This window comes from Siniperca chuatsi, linkage group LG4, assembly GCF_020085105.1.
Source record: "Siniperca chuatsi isolate FFG_IHB_CAS linkage group LG4, ASM2008510v1, whole genome shotgun sequence".
Lineage (NCBI taxonomy): Eukaryota > Metazoa > Chordata > Actinopteri > Centrarchiformes > Sinipercidae > Siniperca > Siniperca chuatsi.
Window position 1 is genome coordinate 14274060 of NC_058045.1, and position 24369 is coordinate 14298428.

The 24369-nt window shown below is 42.4% G+C and overlaps 1 protein-coding gene across 5 annotated transcripts in view; it reads left to right on the plus strand.

Annotated features, from left to right (window-relative positions):
• pclob (piccolo presynaptic cytomatrix protein b) overlaps nt 1–24369 on the plus strand; it is a 61959-nt gene that overhangs the window by 30386 nt on the left and 7204 nt on the right. The window contains exons 13-32 of one of the 5 annotated variants that reach the window (XM_044194771.1): nt 67–6961; nt 7455–9016; nt 9223–9488; nt 9866–10694; nt 11035–12085; nt 14012–14080; nt 14382–14408; nt 15968–16056; nt 16193–16268; nt 16378–16503; nt 18222–18330; nt 18553–18620; nt 18719–18960; nt 19915–19962; nt 20045–20175; nt 21077–21103; nt 21542–21635; nt 22546–22617; nt 23028–23328; nt 23722–23916. In XM_044194771.1, the coding sequence (XP_044050706.1) occupies nt 67–6961; nt 7455–9016; nt 9223–9488; nt 9866–10694; nt 11035–12085; nt 14012–14080; nt 14382–14408; nt 15968–16056; nt 16193–16268; nt 16378–16503; nt 18222–18330; nt 18553–18620; nt 18719–18960; nt 19915–19962; nt 20045–20175; nt 21077–21103; nt 21542–21635; nt 22546–22617; nt 23028–23328; nt 23722–23916 (12277 nt within the window). The remainder of the gene's footprint in view (nt 1–66; nt 6962–7454; nt 9017–9222; nt 9489–9865; nt 10695–11034; nt 12086–14011; nt 14081–14381; nt 14409–15967; nt 16057–16192; nt 16269–16377; nt 16504–18221; nt 18331–18552; nt 18621–18718; nt 18961–19914; nt 19963–20044; nt 20176–21076; nt 21104–21541; nt 21636–22545; nt 22618–23027; nt 23329–23721; nt 23917–24369) is intronic. The other 4 variants (XM_044194772.1, XM_044194774.1, XM_044194773.1 and 1 more) reach the window with 4 other exon arrangements.

Consider the following 24369-nt stretch of genomic DNA (forward strand, 5'->3'; position numbering starts at 1 on the left):
CCAAAAAGTCTAGTTCTTTCATCGAGGAAATGTATTTACTATTATCTTGTCTTTTCACATTTTTAGGAGCAGGATGAGACCAAAAAAGAGCCACTGAAAGAAAGAAAGGTCTCCCTACCTACTGGGCAGGTTAAACTGGAAAACGTCCCTCCGACAGCTGCTAAGCCTAAATCCAAAGCAGAGGAGCATGATGAAGATCAACCCCAGATTTTACCCATATCACAGGAATTAAAGGATGGGCAGGTGGTTGATATAAGTAAAAATGATATAAATACAGATTCATCCATGTCAGTAAAGGAGGAGGTTAAAGATGAGAGAAGGCTCCTAAGTTTCCAAGCAATGGGTGAGAGCAGTGGAAGTGATCTCACACCCTCACCCTCGCCTAAAGTCCAGAGGAGGCTGAACGTGAGCAATGCTTCATTCAGCAGTGAGGACATCAAAACTGAAAGCGCTGACTCCTCTATGGAAGATGAAGAGTTCATACGCAAGCAGATAATGGGAATGGGTGATGAAGAAGAAATGTCTCTTTCAGAAGATGAGAATGAAAAGAATTTGGCAAATGAGGAAGCTATCAAAGAGGCTGAGCTTGAAAATGTTTCAGTCAAATCACTGTCTAGAAAAAGTAGCACAGATAATGAAGACAGCCCAGCCAGGATAAAAGCCCCTCCGAAAACAGACACTGCAAATATTCAAGATGTTCGTGAAACAATGCCCAGCACTACTTTCAAGAAAGATATTCCAGTCATGAGACAGAAACAAAGCACGGATGAAGAAGTAGAGAGCATCACAGAATCCCTGTCAAAGGGATCATCTAGTGTTCAGGCATCTAGCTTTACTCCAGGATCTTCACCTACATCAGCCTCATCTCTGGAAGAGGACAGTGATAGCAGCCCAAGTCACAGGAAAGTCAGTGGGGACAAACAGCATTGCAAAGGTAAGCACAGGCAGCCAACAAAGCCTCTCCCCACAATTGAAGACTCCTCTGAGGAGGAAAAGATGAGGGAGGAAGAGATGTCTAGGAAAAACAAAGATGAACTTAGGGCCCATGGCCAACCACTGTCTCCAACTGAAGATGTTTCCACCACAGAGGATCTGAGACAGGTCACCATAATGGATGAAACCAATAGAACATCTGGCTCTGAGTACACTGCCAGTATTGAATCGGAACCAGAGACTGGACAAGCTGTACAACGAGGACGTAAGCCTTCACCAACAGTGATGACATATACTTCTTCTGATCCATTTAAAGACATGGATACTGTGACAAAATCTTTGAAGAGTGCTGAAGAAGCATATGAGGAAATTATTCAGAAGACAAAAGCTATTCCAGGGGAGAGTCCTCCTGATATTGAGCCACTCTATGGAGGAATGGCAATAGAGGACTATCTTTACGAATCCTTGGTTGAGGAACCTGAAATTAAGATTAATGAATCTCAACAGAAAGAACCCAAACAGGATACTGGCTCTAAATCTCTCAGAAAACTCAGGTCTCCAGAGGAGGTTTATGAGGAGATGATGCAGAAAAAGAGAGAACTGATGATGATTGAGCAAGAGTTTCAACAGGCCCAGACTGCCATGGAATCTTCCTCTTCAGGGACTTCGGTCGCTGGGCTTCCCAGCGTTGCTGAGACCTGTGTGGTGACCATACTCACTGAAGAGACATCCCTCATTGGACAAATTGATATGCCTCTTGCAGGCAGTGAAATTTCCAGTGAAGTACCAGTGAAGAAAAAGAAACGGCCAGCTCCACCACGCCCTTCTGAACCCCCTAAGCGATCTGAGATGACTGTTGTTCCCAGTACTCCTAGTGGATCTATAGGTTTTGTTAGGCCTATGGTTCCTCAAGATCCTGCACTCAGAAAGGCATTATTCCCTATACCAGACCTCAAGATTACCCAGTGTTCATCTGGGGAAGAAGAGGATGACAGTCTTGCAGACGAGTATGGTGTTGGTATTTCCTCCGACATTACACCTAGTGATGACTCTGAGGCTAAAGAAGATCCATCCATAAGCTCACCTTTGTCTGAAACTGCTGAGATGGAGCCCGTCTGTGTGGTCTGTGAAATTCCAGAGCCAAAACCTATTCCAACTCCAATATCAGCCCCAGAACTAACCACTACACCTTCCCCTGTATCACCACTGTCACCTCCAACTTCACCAGCCACTCCAGATTCCAGTTTGGCTTCTAATGCTACATATTCATCCTCATTCCAGGCTCAAACACCTCTTTCATCAGATTCAAATCCACTGTCTACCCCAACACCTCCAACTTCATTTGTATCCCAATCACCTCCAGAGATCTCTCCACTATTGCCTGCCACAATTCCAGCCGTACTGTCTAGTGGGGACTCAGCCTCTCGTCCCACTCCAACCTCAGTTATAGATACAATACCAGATGTGGTGTCTGACTCAGCCAGAGCTCAAACAACTGCAGTAGTTCAAGTTCAGGCTTCTACAGCTGAAACCCCAAATCAAGTCTTAGTGGAGTCTACTCCTGTACCTGTTGTGGTTGAAATGCCAGACTTGGTTTCATCTCCATCTCAGGTGCCTATTGAGGCTCCAGCTGTTATACAGGTCTCAGCACTGAGTCGAGCAGCTGTTGTTGTCTCAGCTCAACCTACACCTGTTGCAGTCTCCACCCCAGATTCAGTCCACATTGTTTCTGCTTCTGTCAGTCTGGCCTCATGCCCTGGGCCAGTCATAGTCCAGATGGCTGACCTGGTTTCAACTACATCTCCAATCTCTGCACAAACCCCACTAACAGTCTCGGCACTCATAACTACCCCACCTCAAGCCCAAGCCAAGGTGGTCCCTGTACAACCAGCCATCCCATCTATGAGCCCAGTGGTAGTCCCAGCTCTGGCTCAAACAGCCCAGGTGCCTGCACCAGCTCCAGCATCAACTACTATAGTCAAAAAGAAGGTCCCACCCCCTCCTCCCCCTCGGTCTACTTCAGTGTCATTACCTGAGCCTAACAAAGAGCTGCCACTTGTAAAGACTGTTCAGCATGCCCCCCCTGCTTTGACCACCACCCTAGCTATGGGAACCACAGTGGCTGACCAACCAATGCAGTCTGTAGTTGTGGATATACAGCCAAGAATAGAATACATACTACCAGATAGTGTAGCTGTACCCAAAGTAGTGTCCCCAACCAGACAAGGGCATGTAGTCATCATAGTGCCTAGTGTGGAAAACATATCTCTGCTTGGACAAACCCCACAAGACTTAGCTAGCACAGGGTCAACACCTTCCACTGCATCTTTGCAACAAAGTAGTCAAATAGGCACACACCCTGCTTCAGACATACCCAGCACAGATACAGCTTCACTATCCACTAAGGTGTCAGCAGCGCTAGTAGCTTCAGCTCCACCACTTCTGCCTAAACCTATAGCAGGGACAAAAGTTATAGACACAGTAGAAATACCTGTAGCAGATACTCCTACACCACCTTCTACCACTTTACCCAAGCCAACTGTTTATCCAAAGCCACCAGTTCCCACTGCAGTGACGATTGCTACAGCAACAGTAGCACAGGTTTCTGTTACAATAACTGGCCCTAGTCAAACCGCCAAGCCTCCTCCACCTATTCCACCTAAGCCTATATCAATTCCAGCTGGATTGGTTTTCAGCCACAAGCCAGGAGAAAGTGTCAAGCCACCTCCTGTGGCCCCCAAAGCTGCAACACTGCCCAGGACCAAAGAACCTCCAAATGCTCTGTCACTTAGCTTGACAAGACCTGTGGAGTCTAAGTTGGGTGCAACATCTCCTAAGTCACCTTTGTCTCCTAGACATGCCAAATGTTTGCAAACCTATGTGGTGATAACCCTTCCATCTGAGCCTGGCTCACCAACAGAGGGCATAATAGTCCAGGCACCTGTAAGACGAGGCTCCATCCCATCTGTAAAGGTGCCAGGGGTACGGACCACACCTTCAGAGATGAAAACACCCACTGAGGCATTCTCAGCTCAGGCTACAGTTAGGAGAGCATCGGTCCCCACTGTAAGGCATCCACCTCCAATACCCGTTGCACAAACTGCAGCAGTAGAGCAAGTGACACCCTATGAGGTAGTGGCTGCTAAAGTGCAAGCCAGGAGAGACTCTGTGTCTTCTGTACTGCAACCACCACCATCTGCGGCCGATGTCATCACAGTGTCATCAGGTCAGGACACATCAATTCAGGCACAATGTTTACCTCTTCCAATTAAGAAACCATATGTGCCACAACAACAATCAATTACTCAGCCACTGCCACCCCCTAAAACAATGTCTGAGGTCATCACAATGCCCCCAGAACTAATGGTTTTTATTCAACCACTAACATTACAAGCCACAGAAAGAGTACAGTCTATACCATGTGTTGTTCAGTATCCAAACATAGCCACAGAGGTCATAACAGTTCCACCAGAGGTTTTAGCTGAAGCATTAGTTCCTCAGGCCCAAATACCAACTGTACCTGTGCAGCCACTGCCTCTGACAGAAGTTGTTGCTGTATCATTGGAGCCTAAGGTACCTTTAGATGCACTAGTTCCTGAAGATAGGCCAACTGCAGTTCCCTCAACTGTTCTTTATCCACAAGTTTCAACTCAAATAGAAATGCTACAAAAAGAACAGGATATGCCTACTGATGTCATTGTCACCGAGGCAGTTATGATAAGATCATCAATACCAGGAATGAGTCAGCAAATTCCTGTTCAACAGCATCTTACGGTAGTTGAAGCAGTGACTCACTCTACAGAGCAAGAATTGCCTACAGGTTTTAGCAATACTCACACCATTGCTGAACTACCATCCGTACCACAAACTGTTCAGCCTTCAGAAGTTCTGTCTTTAGTAACAGAGCAGCTATATACGCAGCAACCACTTCTTGAAGCTGAAGTGGTGACCCTCTCTACAAAGTTTGAATTACCTACAGAGGTTACTACAACTGAAACTGCTGTTAGAATACCAGGAGCAACAGTATCTCCAGTACCTCATCCTCTAACTGTAGTAGGTGAAGTTACCCCAACACCTGAAGTAGATAAGTTAATGCCACTAACTACAGGTGGTCAGATGATAACTCAATCACCTAAAGTGATGGAAGTCCAACAAATTGCAGTACAGGCAGAAGTACCTCATGTTACTTATATTCCACAGGTCTATGGAGCAATTGCATCCTCAGTCATGTCACATTCAACACCACCACTGGAGGTCATAGCATTGCAGCCTGAACGTGAGACACCCACAGAAATTATAACAAAGGATGTCGATGTAAGAAGAGCTTCAATACCATCATCAGTGATGCAGGCTCAGGCAGTGCCTGGGATGCCAGTTGGAGTTACAGCAACTCAACTCCCTACCACTAGTAGGAGGAGGACATCGATATCGTCCATAATGCAGCCACCATACACCACAAGTGAGATATTTACCTATCCCGAGTATGAAACGCCCACACAAGTGGTCACAACTGAGGCCTTTTCTGCCACCAGGAGAGAATCCATAACTATGCAGCAACCATTACCATTGGCACAGGTAGTAAACATGCCAGCTGAAAAAGATGTTCCTATTGCTGGTTATGCTGTTCAGGTCCCCTGTAGGAGAGGATCTATTCCTTCAACAGAACAAAGACCACAGGTATTAACTTATTCCATGGAATATGATCACCCTCTGGAGATAATAACAACTGAGGCGTACACCAGGAGACCCTCTATGCCCACTACACAGGACATTTCACAGGGTGTATCTGTGGCTCCAGTCACCATCACTAAAATTCAGCAAGAGTCTATTGAGAGCCAGGAGATTCGAGGACCAGAAAAGGTGGTCTCCAGTATGAGTCACATGTATTCTTCTTCAATTTCCACCTCAGGTCAGCCTCCTGAAAGCCTGTCTAGCCTGGTCACTCAGGTTGTCACCACTGAGGTCCAGAGGACCACTGTTTCTGTTGTCCATGAAAGACTTCCACAGGTCCCTTCCCCCAGTGTCGCAATCACTATACAACCAGACGTAGCTAAAGTCCAACCTCTGTCGAAACAGAATGGGAAGATAATCTACCCTGGTGATGTTATCGATTTACGAACCATGAAGGTTGGCATAAAGATGACTGATCAAGGCATGGACCTGACACCACCTGAGTCATGTCGACAGTCTTTTTCAAGTGACTCTTGTGGGCGTCAAATCACTGCAGTGCAGCCTGAGATAGTAAATCTTAGTGCAGAGATCACCCCTACAACCACACTGTCTGTTGTCACTGACAGCATCACAATAGTCACATGCACAGCCACCATTGCCTCATACAACAACACTCCAGCAGAGAAACCGCTTGATTTGCAGGGCCCTGTTACGTCATTGCCTCTGCCTCTCACCACATACAAACCATTCGAACCGCTAGCACAGATTGTATACAGACCTGTGAACCAGGCAGTAGTCAATGCTGTAGCATCCACAGCTCAAGACATACCCATTAATCTTTCATTTGGAGCTCTTATCCCCTCAGGAGGCAAACAGCCTATTACTTCAGCCCCAGTAGCTATCAGCAATGGAGGTCCGGTCCTTTCTCTCGAGCCCACAGGAGCCATGGATCTGTCAAACTACAGACCAGTGAGAGCTATGGTAGCTTTGTCTGGCACAACCCCAGGAGTGGTGACCACCGTTGTAGAGGATGATGGGACTCCAATCGACCTCACAGCTGGTAGGAGGAGTGTGTGCTGTGATGTCATTTACAAGCTACCATTTACAGGAAGCTGCAGAACACAGCCCCCCGTTACAACCCAGCCTGACAACCATTTTGGCTATAGAGATGACCACTACCAATATGATAACGCTGGACTGTATGGTATCAAAGGCATGAATGGTATAAAAGCCTCAATGTCTGAGACCAATCTGACAGAGGCAGGACTGTTCTCCTATGATCCCAAGAATAACTATGACTACCTTAGTGGATCTTCAGATGGCGCTATAGACCTCACTGCTACCAAACTTTCTGCTGGTGAGTATGGGGGTATTTCTGCATTTTTGCAGGTTTTTATTACCATGCGCTAGGCTTGCTTTATGGGCTTGCGTTTGATTGATTTAATAGCAAAGTTCCTTTAGTCTTTAACTTATATTGTTACAGTTCAATACTTTGCTTACTGAAGACATATGTGGTTGTTTTCCCTTTATGTTTATTAATCATGATTTCCTTTAATTGTTTAATATGCTTTGCTGTTTAATATGCATGTTTTCATTAAATATTAACACCTGCTTGTTTTTTTTTTTCTTTTGTCTTCATACAGATGCATGTGTGTGTCTGCGTGTGCTGCCTCAATATTTTGGTTTTGCATCTTGCTAGCCAAAATGACTCCTGATTTGCATGTGCAATGAGAATCTTTTTAAATCCAAATTGCATGACCTTCAACTCATATACAGTACATTATGTTTGTTTCTAAAATTCTAATGTATTTGATAAAGTAAAATCTATATTTTTGGACTTATTGTGGCAGGTAAAGCTCTAGACTACACTAGCAAAGCTACTGGAGGCTACCCTGGGATGACTACTGCTCCATACTCCCAGGTCCCTGCAGCTGGTTTTGGTGTAAATAGTGTTCTAAGAACCTCAGATGGAATAGTTTACTCCTCTGTTGCTGCCCCAGTTCCATCGACATATGCAATTACAACTCAACCAGGCTCTGTGTTTAGCACTACCTTAACACCTACAGTCCAGAACCAGTCATTGCCACATCCATATGGCTTCATTCCCAGTGCAGACCCAGGACAGATGATTCCTTTTGACACCGGGCTACCTAAGGAGCTTCTACCCACAGCTTTGGCTGACATCATAACAGGCTATCCAGACATGTACTCAGACACCACCCTGGAAGCAATTGCTGCCTCTCTTGATGCCTTATCCTCTTCCCCAATATTCCCTGGCTTAGACAACACCAAGATGGCCCAGTATCAGATGGAGAGGGAGTTTCTAGAGCTAGAGAAACTTAAGCAGTTATGTCTTGCTGAGGAGCTGGAGTGGGAGAGGCAAGAGATCCAGCGTTATCGTGAACAAGAGCAGCTTATGGTTCAAAGGGAGCTTGAGGAGCTTCAGGCTCTGAAACAGCAGCTTCTCCTGCAGCAAGAGGAAGAGCACCATGCCCACATGGTGGCCCAGCAAGAGACCTATGCCCAGCAGAAAGAGCAGTTGCAGCAAATCCAACAACTCCAACTGCAACTCCAGCGCCAGCTAGATGAGCACTATGGTAGCACTGGTACCGTAGGGAACCTCCTAGATGCTAAATATGCAGGGGTAGGTGACAGTGGCCAGTACTGGCCTGTCAAAGATGAGTCTACAACTCCATCTATTGGGACACAGTTAGATGAAAGTAAGGACCAGCTTAATCTAGTAAAGAGGCTTCAAGCTGATCAGGACACAGGGAAAAAAATTATTGATAGTGGAGTGCAGACAGATGATGAAGACTCAGCAGAGAAGCAGCTTGTAGGAAGGAGAAAGAAGAATAAGAGAAATGTTGATAGCTCAGCTCAGACTGATGATGAGGACCAAGATGAATGGGATGCTCCCACAAAAGCTCGACGACGCTCTCGAAAACATAGCAGTGATGGGAAACATGGCTCCAAGGTCTCTAGCATTGCTATCCAGACAGTGGCAGAGATATCTGTCCAGACTGACCACTCCGGAACTATCAAACGACCCAATGTCCAGATGGACACTAAGGTAGAAATCATCAAGCATATCTCAGCTCCAGAGAATTCTCAGAGAGGTGGCAGTCTGAGCTGTCAGACAGACTCAGACAGAAGGCACACACCCATTGAGGTGGGCTATAGCACACACCTAACAGCAGATGTCCCCTCTAAGTCTAAAATCTTCTACACCCAAGTTTCCCCTCTGTCCCCGGAAAAGTCACTTGGAGGGCAGAGAATGCTGACTGCTGACCCGACCAGATTTTCCTCTGGCCCTCGGATATTAAAGGCTGGTCAGAAGTCTCTATCGGATCCTAAATCCCTTAGTCCTACCACAGAAGACAGGATGGGTGGATACTATGCAGACAGCTATTCTGTAAGTCATGGCAGAATATAAATGGACAAAATAAGATCTATCTTATCATTATTGATAATGATAATTACTGTACTTATGATTATGTTATGAACATGCTTTAAATACAAAAATTCTAGTGAAGTATGCAGTGAATTGCAATTTAATTTAAAGTGTTTTTAATCATCATTCAATGATTGACAGATTTATGATTTGTTTTTATGTTCTAGGGCCGAGGCTCTCCCTCTGGTACAGGTAAGAAGGTAAAGCGGACACTACCAGACCCCCCTCCTGAGGATGACTCCCTGACAGGACGGTCAGGCTACTGCACCAACTCTGCTCGTCGCCGTCTTGCCCGCAGTACAACAATGGCTCGGGCAAAGATCCTGCAGGACATTGACAAGGAGCTTGATCTGGTGGAGAGAGAATCTTCCAAACTTCGCAAGAAACAGGCTGAGCTAGATGAAGAGGAAAAGGAGATTGATGCCAAACTACGGTGAGATGCCACATATTTAACAACCACACAAGGATAGGATATGGGCTTACGCTTTTGTTCAGACCCTGTGACATTAATTCATTAACAAATAATGTTCATTACCAAATAATATGTCGTAAATTGATTACAACCAATATCGTTACATTCATCCCTCTCATGCAGTCATTATTCCTAATTCATCTACATGATTCCCCTCTTACCTTGATAGCTTATGGTCTAAAAGGCTGCCTTGACATCACTCAGTGAAACTTCTCCACACTCACACATAGTAGAAGGTACTAACGTGTGAGAACCCAGAACATTATTTGCCTCTTTGGTTGTAACATTAATAGAATTGTTAGTGCTTGAATATGTATCCTTTTTGTTTCTTACTGTAGATACCTGGAGATGGGTATCAACCGGCGTAAGGAAGTCTTGCTGAAGGAGAGAGAGAAGAGAGAGAGGGCCTATCTCCAGGGGGTAGCGGAGGAAAGAGACTACATGTCAGATAGTGAGGTTAGCAACATCAGAGAGGCCAGGGGTGATGGCCTGGAGAGACCACGGACAGCTCCTCAGTCAGAGTTTGACCAATTCATCCCCCCACAGACAGAAGCTGATTCCCAGTATAACACACTAACTAGTCCCTACTCTCACTATTCCCAGTATGTTCCCCAGACCCAAACCACCAGCCACTACACCCAACAGAACCTATATCAGCAGCAGTCCCTTTACCACCAACAGGTGTCTCCTTACCCAACCCTATCCCTCTCCCATGCACAGGCTCAGCCCAGCAGCTACCAACATGCTCTGCTCTTGCAGCAGGGAAAGCAGCGTCAAACCACCCTGACTGATTTAGAGCCTAAGATCACCACCAACTATGAGGTGATACGCAACCAGCCTCTGCTCATTGTGCCAACCTCCACAGAAAGTGGCTATGGGGTGGCTCATCTGGGGAGCAAGTATAGCAACTTGGACTTGAGGCTAGGGCTAGAGGAGAGGAGCATGGCCTCTAGTCCCATGTCTAGCATTTCTGCTGATTCCTTCTATGCCGATATTGACCACCACAATGCAAGGAACTATGTGCTGATAGAGGACATAGGGGAGCTCACCAAGGCCTCAACGGGGCTGAGCAACACCAACTTGGGTTCTGGATTCAACCTGCCTGATAAGGAGTTATCCAAGGCAGACAGACTACTCAGGGCAGCAGAAGTCAGGCGCACAGCAGAGGTAAATACTGTTACATTACCCTCTATGTTATCTTTCTCAATACCTTGTGTATATACCTTTATTTTTAGTTTGCTTTTTAGGGTGCAGTTTCACTAATCTGTGACTGAACATCCAACATTTCAAGAGCATTGCTATACTGCTTTTTTTATTCCTATGATGCAATTAGTATAGCCTGTTCAGAATGCAGCAAAATGATGCAGCAAAACAATGCTTTAGCTGATACTACAGGGTATTGGCCAAAGAAAAGTATCCATCTGTTCACACTTTGCATATTTCAATACAGACACACATTACTGTTGAGAAAACATTTAATGTATGGCATATTATTTTTCCCTTTTAGGTGGCAGATTTTTTAGGCTCATCTCGGCTTCAAGGTTATGGTAAAGGAGACGATGACACTATGGAGGAGCCTTATGAGCTGAAGCTACTGAAGCAGCAAATCAAGCAGGAGTTCAGACGAGGAGCTGAGGGACTAGAACACTTAACAGGCCTGGGCCTGCCTCAGTATCTCCCCAGTGATAGCAGTTTTCGCCATTTCCCTAAAGGTGAGAAATATAGCATCGGCCGGCTCACCCTTGAAAAACAGGCTGCAAAGCAACTCCCAGCAGCTGTGCTTTACCAGAAACAGATGAAGAACAAAAAGGCCCTAATAGACCCTAAGGCCATTACTAAATTCTCCCCAATTCAGGAGAGTAGGGACCTGGAGCCTGACTTTGGTAGCTACATGGGATCTGGGGCCTCCTCTGTGACCAATCTGGCTGCTACAGCTAGGTTGCTTCAGGATGAGATTACATTTGGGCTAAGAAAGAACTTGTCTGAGCAGCAAAAATATTTGGGTTCCTCCCTGGGGGCCAACCTAGCTGGTTCTCTTAATCTTGGGCAATCCCTTGGACTGGGATCCACTATCAGGGCCACTGCCCAGGATGATGGCACCTACCCAAGTGGTACCCGCTCCCGACCCTCATCACGCCCCTCCTCCCGCCCCTCTTCTGTCTATGGCTTGGATCTATCTATCAAAGGGGACCTATCCAGCTCCTCACTTAGACTTAAAACAGAGGGAGAGGTCCTGGATGCAGCATTTGCCCCTGGGGTGGCCAGAGCAAAGCCTACCAGTTTACCTATCAGCCAAAGCCGGGGCCGTATCCCCATTGTGGCTCAGAACTCTGAGGAGGAGAGCCCTCTGAGCCCAGTGGGGCAGCCTATGGGTATGGCTAGAGCCTCAGCTGGACCTCTCCCTCCCATCTCTGCTGACTCCAGGGACCAATTTGGGTCTAGTCATTCCCTGCCAGAGGTACAGCAACATATGAGAGAGGAATCTCGAACGCGTGGCTATGATCGAGACATCGCATTCATCATGGATGACTTGCAAGGCGCCATGTCTGACAGCGAAGGTAAATGGAGCCTGAGACTGTTGCAGCAACTCAACTGTGTGGACCTGCTTGTGACGCATGCTAATACTTAGTGGTATTACTGACTTTGTGCATTAACTGGTTCTTTTTCAATCATCAGTTCTTCAATTGTTGTTGGTTGTTCGTTACTATATTTCCCTCTGTCACAAAAAAATTCCCATTACATGTTTGCATGCTATTTCCTTTCTTTTCAATATTTTACTCACTGATACATAATACTCTTGGCCTGAGTTTATGTATGTCACTAATCAGTTCTACCCATGTTTGTTCTGTGTTATTTCACTAGCATGCTTTGTCTTTTTATTTTACCATGGCTTTACTTCTTCACAGTTGAATGATCATCCTTACTCCTAAAACTCAGTTGTAACACAATTAGTATGCACAAACTCTATGGGCTTGAACTTATTCATACATGTTGTCCACATTACAGCTGCCTTATTCTTAGTGAGAGCCCAAACTTTATATAATACATATTTTACAGTCACCCTAAACAAAGTATCTACACTGGGCACATTCAGTGAATGCATAGTAGATATAACACAGTTATTGAGAATTCACTCTCGCATAAATATTAATGTTAAAAGAGGTTGTGGCACATAATAGCAGCCATGAGCGGTTATTCAGAAACTTACTGACAGGGCTAGAATGTCAGAGTGTCTTTTAATTTTTAAAAGTGAGATACCAAGGGAAACTTTTAGTACAAGTTACATACAAGGTTAAGCTTTGTGTTTTTAAAAACCCTAAAATGTGTAAGTCATTGAAGTGCCTCATAAACATAAACAAGGTAAACATATGCATGGCATATACATATATGGAATATATGTTTCAAAATGTTTGGTTTATGACATTTAGAGTGTTTGAGATACTGTATATACCATCTGGAAATTGTCTTAGTTGGAGACACCTGTAGTAAAGGACTTGTACATGAAGGTATGAAAAGGAGTGCCTAGGGATTCTCTCTTTATTTTTTCCAGCCCTCCACCACCAATCTGCAGAGCAAAATGGTATCTTTGTGAGAAGTAGGTCATCGCCTCAGAAAGAAATATATTTACTTTTCTAAGGCACCCTTTCAGCTATTTTGGAGAAGAACTAGCAGCAGTAAGTTTACAGAAATACTGCTGAATCATGGTGTCTAGATGCACTTAAGTGTTCTGCAGGTGCAGTCAAGGCATTCACTTTGTGTAGTTACTCCTGGCAAGTCAGTTACACACATCGGCCAATTTAAAAGTAATCCAATTTGCAGTTTGAGTTTTTTTACTGCATACTGCAATGCATTGCAATGCAATGCAAAAATACATTTAGCATCATATTATTGTGTCTCATTTGTGTTGTTAACCGTATGTCTTTGTTTCAATATATCTTTAATTTTCTATCTGTATCTGATTTTGCATCCTTGCATGTTGTGCAATACATATGTTTTCCATTTCCATCTTAATAAAGTAAATGTTTTCTCCTTGTTGGTTGTTGCTGTGGATGTCTCATTGCTATGTGAGATGTCCGTGTTCCCTAGTGATTGACAGCAAATATTGACATGTACCATCCTCATCTCTGTAAGTGTGGGAATGGTAATGTTCCATTAGGTTAGGTAAATCCATTTCTGTAGCTATCAATATACCATATGAAAAGTTAGTTCATTACTATTAAGATTTAACAAGTCAACTTAGACATGGCAGGAAATACAATATGAAAGGTCAAAGGTCTGGTTATTAGGAAGTTTAAGGGAGTTTACTGTCATACAGATTGATTATATACAGATAAATATCACAAGGAATAACAGTAACAAATATGTTTAGCAACTTTAGCTTTGTTTCTGGACCATTTACGAAGGATTAGTATAGTTAAATTCTTGATAATAAGGTGATATTTGTCCTCACCCCATGTAAAAGTGTCCATCTGCCTTGATTACAGCACTAAGTGAGTCCATGCTGACTTTGAACAGAGATGATGCCAGAATCTTTCATGAAAGTATCAGACACGGTAGAGTATCTACTACTACTAGTTAAAAATCCTTACTTCCATGGTACTACTGTGGCTCAATCTTACATTAATTGTTTTTAATAATACTTCTGCTTAAATTTGTAAACTGTCTGACAGGCTAGTAATGTCAGACTTACAGTAATTTCAAGCATGTATCTTACATTGACTACTGCTTTCAGTGCATGCGCTGAAGTACATTTCTCACAATACAAATCTAGTCATAGTACAGTTGGTAGTTTGTTAGATTAATGAACATATGTTGAATGCATTTCTGAAAAAAACATATAACTTTGTACCCCAGCTGGAGGCCCAAACTGGAATATAGAAGGTGAGACAGCATCCCAATTTCCATGTAGTTACATAGAGACTGTATGCCTCCATGCCACATATCATGGTTCTGAATGATCCACTTCTCTGGTTGATTTTGTAAACATACCAGACTCATTCTGGAATGACCCACATCTCAATAGTATACAATACATGTCATTTAGCAGATCTCTAGTAGTTGATATGTCAGATCCATTCTGGAATGAACCCCATCTTAATGGCACTAGATAACTTTTATGTGTCTATTCTGTAGTGACTTCAGTTATACATCATTCTGGAATGGCTGCACATCACAGTGCTTCTGTAAGCATATCAGACCCATTTCCAGTATTCATGTTCATGCACTAAAAAAAAGAAATCACGTGTATATTGTTTTACCATGCATAAGTGTTGCCACAAAGATAAGTTTGCTATTCAGTGCATATATGTTAAGGCATTTTATCCAAATCTTTATACAAGATAGATAACAGACAACATTTACCTTCAGTGTAAATGGTCATCAGGCCATTTCTCTTCATCATTATTGGTTCATCTCCTTGTTGGAATTAGATCAGTGGCAATACAAAGAGACATTTGTCAGACCAGTGCACATTCTATCCTTAGTGACAATCTATTGCATTGAACACCAAAGTGATGATTCACATTTCTAATGTTGAACATTCCCCACCAACCTGCCTTGTTACCATGGCTTTAGATTATTTATACTTTATAGATATATAAAGTTTTCTGAGCTTTGAAATGATAATGCTAAAATATGACACAAGACATCCAATATCTTTCAGATGTTACATGTCATGCTTAAAAGGTATTAGATGTCTGTATAATGTGCTTTGGGAGGTTTACAGTGCATTGCACTTAAAATACTACATAAATACATTAACATAGTACAGTACCACTTCACAATTATATGTTTTTTGATCTTATACAATAAGCTACAGTGGAAGGTAAGGACTAAGTTACTGTGTGAATATTTCTCCTTCACTCCTCAAATTATTTTAAGAAAAAATACAGTAACAACTGTTTGGGAAATGGATATATAATTGAGGTTTATTATGATTATTATTATTATCATTATTATTATTATTACTGGAATAAAAACACACAATGGGACAACTCGAACCTACAGTGTTTTGACTTAAATTATGAAATAGCAAACATAATAGTGCTTCTTTCAACAACAATGTTTCATATACAGCAGCTATGAAAACATGGACAAAAAATAGCCGCTCTGGAAATTTATTCATCCTTCATTCAGTGTTTGCTGTGATCATTTAATCTCACAGACAGTATGGATAGGGTGAAACAGAGTTTATACTTCTTTGCTTTCACCTATCCAGTCAGGACAGATCAGAGACCTTCCTACATTTGAGCAAATGGGGATGGATGCGTGACAAAAGTTGTGATGCATACTGGAAACTGTTTCTAAAGCTTGATTGCAAGATGCATCTCAGCCCAAGTTGTCATTACTATGTTTAAAGCAGAGATTACCAAGTTATCAGGCATACAGTAGGTGTGTGTTTATATGTGCATGGCTTTTAACCACTAACTCTCCCTGCCTAGCTTACCACCTTAGGAGAGAGGACACAGATTGGTTTGATAAGCCAAGAGAAGGGAATCCGCAGAGCGGAAACATGTCAGACAGGAGACAGGTGAGATCCAAGCTAACAACATTCAACTTCACACTATGCTGTTTCCTTACTTAAATTTTCAGCATGTAAACCTGAAATGTTTTCTGTTAAGAAATCTATTTTCTTCATACTGTAAATTCCTTAAAATCTCTCTCAGATGAAACTGGTCCCTTATGCCTTCCCTCACACTCGCATCAAGCTTAAGAGAGACCTGAAGGACACCAGTGTGTCAGGTATAAGGCAAACACAGAACACACACAGACATATAATACAACGGTTATGCACACCTATCATTTTCTATCACAGTTTTTTTTAGGATTTGTATGCTTATTTTTTCCTCAGGGAATGGACTTGGGATCCGTGTGGTAGGTGGGAAGGAGATTCCAGGGAGCCGAGGAGAGATTGGAGCCTACATTGCCAAGGTTATCCCTGGCGGTGTGGCAGAGCAAACAGGAAAAGTTGTAGAGGGTAAGAGGAGAATTAGAAAAGGCAGGTGGTATAATTTTAGTAATTTTAATATTAGTGTTTATCGGCTTTCTTATTATTATAATAATAATAATTATTATTATTAGTAGTAGTAGTATTAGTATTATTATTTATTTACTGTTTATTATTATTTTTTTTAAATCAGGAAATACAACAAATTTCACATTTGGAATGAAAAAATGGAAAATTCAATGTTAATTTTGGAATAGAATGAAAAAAGCAACATATTTCCATTGTTCCTTGGTAAGATGCTGTAGATGGTAAGAAACATCGTTTCTGAGGCCTGAGTGAGTAATGGTGTAAATACAAATCAATAAACTATTATTAATTCTAGGGCAGTGTAAACCTTCAGTAAAAAACCCTGCCTGAATCATTGAATTCCAGATGGAAATGTGAGAGGCTGCTGTAGCCTTCTGTATTGTGGTCTGTCATGTCTCATTCCCCGACACATCCAAACACAGAAAAAGCCTGTCAACTCACCCTCCAGAGCACTAGGCTGTGTTAGTCATTAGGCTATATTTAGTATCATTACAGACACACAAATACACAAAGGCAGGCACAGACAAATACATACACAATAATTAGCTTTATGAAGGTTCAAAAATCCCTACTTAATTTGTATGTGAAGTTATTAGAATTTTCTAAAAGCTGATCTTCTAATGTTTGTTGTTTGGACAGAGAAGAGCCTGAATATTAATGCTAATTCCAACAGTTTGAGGGTGTTTTTAGGAAAAAAATTGGTTCTAGTTTGTCTCTTCAATGGGAACTCCACCATAGGGACTGACATGACTTTGCTATTGCACAAGGGAGGGGGGTCAGATCAGCTAATGTATTTCTTCTTGGTCTGATACATTTCATTCATACTTGTTGTTTGGAAAATGTTAGACTGGATTCCCTTTTCATGGCATTATTAGTTATAATAAAGATATAGGAATAGTGTTCAGACAATGTTTACTTTCTAGAATATGCTGAATTGTAACTATGCAAATGTGATGTTTATGTTTCATTGAAAGAGAATGCAACGGAACATGCCTTTAGGTCCAAAGAGAAATAAAGTGGGCGAGGATACAGTGAATTATAGAGAGAGAGCAGAGGGAATAATCTAAATGAGCACTGGTTTATCAAGAAGTATATGGAGATATTAATTCAAGCCTTTGTCACAGCAGCTGGTGAGTTGCTTCGTAAGCAGAAGTCTTATCTGAAGACCAGATTTCAGTTGTGTAAGTGAGGCTCATACAGGTCTGGCCTTGGGTTGGAAGTCTGAGTTTGCTGTGCAGTGATTTTTTTATATTATATCATTAATATACACATTTTGATATTACTATTTGAGATGTGTTGTTTTGTCTTACTTCTTGTACCTATAAGACACTTCTTTGTTTAAGTAAAAACAAACAAGATTGTGTGCAAAACTCTGGTTTCATGTTGTTGTGCTGTGGGTGTAATGCTACAAAGATGCAATGACAAAACCAACACAAAAACCAAATTGAAAATTGAATTATTAAAGTTTTCCACTGAGTGTACTACATACAGAAGTATTACTTTTACTATGTGAGCATGTAGTTTGCACTATCCAGACTGAATCATGTTTCATATGTAGAGATGGGGTGAAATGAATTTGCCACAGGCTATAACATATTGTCTGGGAATTGATAACACCCTTTTATCTCTGAATCTGCCTGCTTGCCTTCATCACACCACAGGAATGCAGGTGTTGGAGTGGAATGGAGTCCCTCTGACGGGAAAGACTTATGAAGAAGTGCAGGGCTTTATGGGCCAACCATGTGCCGAGGCGGAGCTCTGTGTGAGACTGTGAGTTACATCTGTCATCATTTACACCTCTATCCCACTGAAACTCCCACATGTTTAGTCGCAATATGGTAACTCTGCATCCATGTAGACCTTCTCTCCTCCCTCCTTTCCCTTCTCTTCATTCCACACCCCTACATCTGAAAAATATCACTCTTTGACTGATTACTGCTAAGATTCACTGGTTGATATTCCATTATAAATTTCCTGTATGGATCCATACAGCGACCTTAATATGCTGTCTGACCCTGAGCACCCACAAGCCCTGGAGCACCATGTACAGCTTAAGGCTGGTATGTACAAGGATTTGTTGATACGCTGTATGCATGCATGTAGCTGTGTACCTATTTCACATAAATACAACGTGCATTACTATACACATTTGTCTCAGTAGGTGGGCAGCGTTCCCCTGGTGTGGATCCTAAGCAGTTGGCTGCAGAACTGCAGAAGGTGTCCCAGCAGCAGGCTCCTGGTGTGGCTGGAACAGGGGTTGGGCCTGGGGGTTTGGGGGTCCTCTCTGCATTAGAGCGCTCTGCCCTCCTCCACTCAGGTACTGGATCGGCTGCCTCCAGTGGTGTGCCAAGCCCCGGCCAGCCTGCGTCCCCTGCCATAAACAAGAAACAACGACACAAGGTAGTGGCTTTGACTTGTTAGCATGCTTTCTGCTTACTCATCTCAGACACACTTTTCAGTTGTGAAGAGTTCACTTTAAAATGGGATGACAGCAAGGAATATAAATAGTGAACAACTGGTTCATATGTCAGAGGTTAATACAATGTGTAAAATAGAATTCTAGTCCAAATGAATAATATTATGGATCTGTTTAAAGCCGCAGTCTGTGGAACCCTGTGTGATCTAACACGCACCTCCATTAGTATTACATCATACAACACCACAAAGTTGAAGTTGCATGTGAAGGTCGAATGGTGTGACAGTGTTTATCCAAGAGTGACAGGCCAATTATAATGAAACAAGAAAATAGTGTGGTACAGTGCATGACCCTGGGTGTGGGTGTCCTTTTACACATAAAATGAGCAATAAATGCATAAGTGCTTCATTATGAGCAAAGTTGAAATGCTTAATTCTTGAAAGGCATGTCACACTGATAGAAAAAAAAGAGGATGCATTATGTAACACAAATGGTACCTAGCATAAAATATGAGACAGACAGTAGAAATGTATTTGTACTTTGTAAATCATCTAAACGGAAATAGACAATTCTTATTAATGTCTAAGTATCTCAAATAATTGATTAACCTAATCAAACTTCACTGGAGGACTTTTCCAGTCAATTACACAGATCAGATAGTCAAATCTCTCCTGAGACTCATAGATCCAGTGAGAAATCTTTACTCGGCATCTTCCCTACAAGGACAACCCATTCGTCTGTAAGCTGACAATATATATTTTCAAGAGTGAAGTCAGAGCACCATTTACTGCAACCTAATCTCAGGGTAATGGCTGAAGTCTGGTATGAACTTTTCTTTGTGGGTCAGGTCAGGTCTGTCAGCATTTTCTGTGTGTTTGACAAAACATGAAACAATCAATTTACAACCATTGTATGCTTTTCCCCACTTTATTTTGTAGCCAACAGAGGTAATGAAGACACCTCATCCCATCACTGGAGAAATTCAGGTATAAAAAGTACTAGAGAATCTTTTTCAGCTATAGTTTGGTCATTTTCACACAGCTTTAACTCTACTTTTTTTTCCCTCAGCTCCAGATCAACTATGACAGGAATCTAGGAAACCTGATCGTTCATGTCCTACAGGCTAGAAACCTGGCCCAGAGGGACAACGATGGCTACTCTGACCCTTTTGTCAAGGTCTACCTCTTACCTGGGAGAGGGTGAGCTCTGAGTGTGTTTGAGTGTTAACGTATGTCTGGTCTGTGTCTCCCTTTCTGCTTCTGTGTCTGTCTTGTGTTCTCTCCCCCTATTTCTTTCTGACTTTGTATTGACTGTGCTGTTTGGAACTGACTAACTACTTGAGTTTATATGAGAGAATGAGACTGGACATGATGATATGAGGCAGTCATTTGTGGTGTAATTTGATTCAATGAATCATTGGGTATTTTAGACTTCATACAAAGGAGAGGAGATCCTTTGCCCTACTGCAACATTATAATGCGCCAAATTACCTGGTCATAGACAGCCTACATGTATGCAAACATTGTGACATTGACAGTGACATTATGTCCCGGGCTTCCTCCTCTAATCCCTGTCTGCTCCACCATCTTCCCAAGAGCCTGTGAATAGCAAAAGAAAGGATCAATACAGCCTTTATCTGTTCTGTAACAGTATCTGCTCTTAGATAATGACCCCATCAGACTTGTTTATGAGATTATAAGCCCTCTCTACCTACACGCTGTATAGGTTAGAAATGGAAGCTCCATTGGAGAGCACTTTTGTTCTCCTGCTGTTTCATTTGAAGAGTATTTTGAAATGTATTAGACTGACATTAGCAGTAAAGTGCACAGCCACGGTATCTCAGCAAAAGTTCAGAATAGGGAATTAGTTGTTCTCCCATGAGCCAGATGTAATCATTGTGAGGTTTTTTGGTCTTGCGTCACATACATTGCTTGGGCACAAAAACAGTGATATACACTGCAGAGAATATTGATTGCCTCAGCTCTCTATCCTTTACTGCCTTTTCTTTGAGCTCTCTGGGCTTCTCTGACTGTTTTTATGTGTTTTTGCTTTTCTTGTTCGTGATATCTGCCCTCCTCTTCCTCTTCTGGACTCCCTCAGCCAAGTCATGGTTGTCCAGAATGCAAGGTAGTGTGGTGCTGATCTTTGTTTTTTGTTGGTGTTGTGTTTTTCTGTAAATTATGTCTCCAAAGTGGTTTTCCATCCTTTTGTTGTGGCCTTTGTTGTCCGTCCAATTATCTGCTCTATTTCATGGTGTTTAAGAACACTACTATCATCGCTTTTTCTATCCATGCCTCTCACTTTTAACTCTCCTCAGCATCTATCTCTGAAGTAATTTGTGATTTTGTAAAAGCATCTTAGTCTAAACAGACAATAAAAAAAAGACATCTGAATTTGTTTCTTATGTCCCCATAACAGGAGATTAACTATTTTACAAGCATCTATTCAGTCCACATTTATTGAGTATATCACAGTTTGGTAAATGTTTGCCATGGGGTCAGACAGGGAAGAGAAATTTAAATTAATTACTGACAACCCATCGTTCTGAATATCATGACTATTCAGTGCTGATAACAAGAGAAGGACCAGGTATGCCCAGAAGACCATGAACCCAGAATGGAACCAGACTGTCATCTACAAGAACATTCATTTGGAGCAGGTACCATGCAGAGTGACATTAACACACACACACACACACACACACACACACACACACACACACACACACACACACACAGACTTTCACTCTGTATTGCTTGTGCAATTACTGTATGTGCTGTGGGCCACTTTGGGTGAAGTGGATGTCTTATACTCTTATTAGGATTCTGTCCTCGTGTCTTGTCCCCAGGGCTGTTCTCAGTATCCCTGTGCAACCTCTTATCAGCACTCCCAAGACTCAAGTTAACAACCATCATTTCTGCTCTCACACAGTTTCATTTTAACAAAAAGATAGAAACTTGGTAATCATGTGCCTGTGTGCTTGTCTGTCACTGGATGTGTATGTTTATTCTTGAGTGTCTTTGTTTGCTAAGAGCATGTGTTGTTTGCGACAGAGATACCACCCAGACAGTAATTACAGCTGTGAGGGATGAGAGCAGATGCGGTAGCTTTAGTGGTCAGAGAATAGAGGACTTCTGTGAAGGCAGGGAGATTCATTGGCTCCTCTGGAGCTTTCTTCTGTTAATCATGCCTCATTGCTGGCCAGAGCAGCCTTATAATGCTGCCGGATCGCTCATTCGCGCCCCCCCCCCCAAGATATGTTTCCATCTCCTCCCACACGTTCCTATCCACACATACACATTCAAAGGTACATGCACACATCAGTGTACATATATTGGAACAAACCAAATCTAATGTAACTCCTCTCTTACTTGCTGATTACAGTAAATTGCCCTCTTTGCATTCATTCATGCACTGCACATACAGTGTGCCACGCTTCCTCCACCCACATGCACACAAATACAGGCACACTCACACACACACATTTCTCTCCCTCACACATACATATGCACACACGATTCCTCATCATCACCCCTCTCTCCTCTTCTTCACTCTTTCTTTCACTCCAGTTAAAGAAAAAGACGCTGGAGGTGACAGTATGGGACTATGACAGATCCTCCTCCAATGACTTCCTTGGAGAAGTGAGTGCTTTTTGAATCTGAATCCTGTGTCTGAAAATGTCAGAAGCATTTAGTATTAACCTCATACAAATGGTTCCTGCTGCTTTCTTTTTTCAATTGACAAGCTTTTCTTAAAACAACCTAATAATGTCAGCTTCATCCCTCACCTCTCACAAACTCTGAAGTCAAGCTTTGCTTCATACCTGTAAATCTGTATAGTGAGCAGTGCTATTTATCTTGTGCTAAATGCAGTATGCATTAAAATTCTTTAGCAAATAGACTGTATACACTGTGCTGTGAAGCTTATTATCTACCTTTATACAATTTTTTCTACATGTTGTACTTGAGTGTTGGACTTGGTTTTAGAGTCTTATGTAATTTTTTTCTTTCTCTCAATGTCACTCTGTGTGTGTATGTTAATTGTGTCTCAGGTGTTGATTGACTTGTCGAACACTACCCAGCTAGACAACACTCCTCGCTGGCTGCCTCTGAAGGAGCAGAGTGAGAGCATTGAGCACAGCAGAGCCCACCATGCTGCTCAAGGCCCACCAGGGTCTGGGTCAGGTCAGGGACACAGCCAAGGTCTGAGCCACATGTCAGGGCCTGGGATGGGGCCTGGGCATGGTATGGGACAGGGTCAAGCACCAGGACAGGGAGACGGGAGTCATGATTCACCTAAGAACTCTGTGATCAAGAGCAGAAGCCATGGAATCTTCCCCGATCCAGCCAAAGGTAAAATAATCCCCCATATATATGTGTTTTTAGTCTGGGAACTGCTAATACACACACATCCTCAATTTCCATAATTTTCATGAATCAGTTTATTCTATATGACTGGTTATTCTGAATCATGACACTGATATCATTATTCTTAGCAGGTTTGCAACAAAAAATGTATATTTATTTATAAGTTGGTTGCTCAGTTGTTACCATAGAAACAAATGCTAATAATTTCGTGACAGCTTTAATTACACTACATAAGCTTGTCAACTGCTGCTTGGCACAATCAGGATCGCTGAGGGGCAGAAAATATTAAATACTGTTAAAAGTGTGGATTATTTTCATCTTCATCTCTTTTCTCAAGTCCCATTAGCGTTGATAACCCTCCATTTCATCTTCCTCCAGATATGCAGATGATACCTTTGGAAAAGTCACACAGCAGCCCAGGCAGCTCTAAGTCTTCCTCTGATGGCCAACTGCGCTCCCATGGCCCCTCCCGAAGCCAAAGCAAGAGCAGCGTCACTCAGGCCCACCTTGAGGATGCTGGGATAGCCATTGCTGCCGCAGAGGCTGCTGTGCAACAGTCCCGCCTGCAACCAAGTAAATCCCGTCCCTACCCGTGATACACTTCCTGTGACTTGCTTCCTTTTTCCTGCGCATGAAAGTTTTATTGAGTTTGTTTGATTAAAACCTGGACCGATGTGCATTCACCTCCTCAACATTTTACCTTTGCCTTCTGCTCTCCTCATCGTTTTTTCTTTGAGCACAAAGTGATTTGTTTTGATCATTGGTCATGTAAGTTAGATCAGTCTTATTAATATAGTCACTAAACAAAATCCAAGGCTTATGAAAAAGAGAACTATATCAAAACCTAAACTTGCTGTAAAAATCTTATTTCATTCAGTTTTTTAATCTAAAATTAAATATTTATAAATCTGGCATCAGTGCACTAAATATATACAGTATCAAATACAGTATTTTATATTTCCCATCTGTTTAACATCTCTTCTGCCTTTTTGGGTATCTTAAGTAGGACATAAAGTTGATACATTA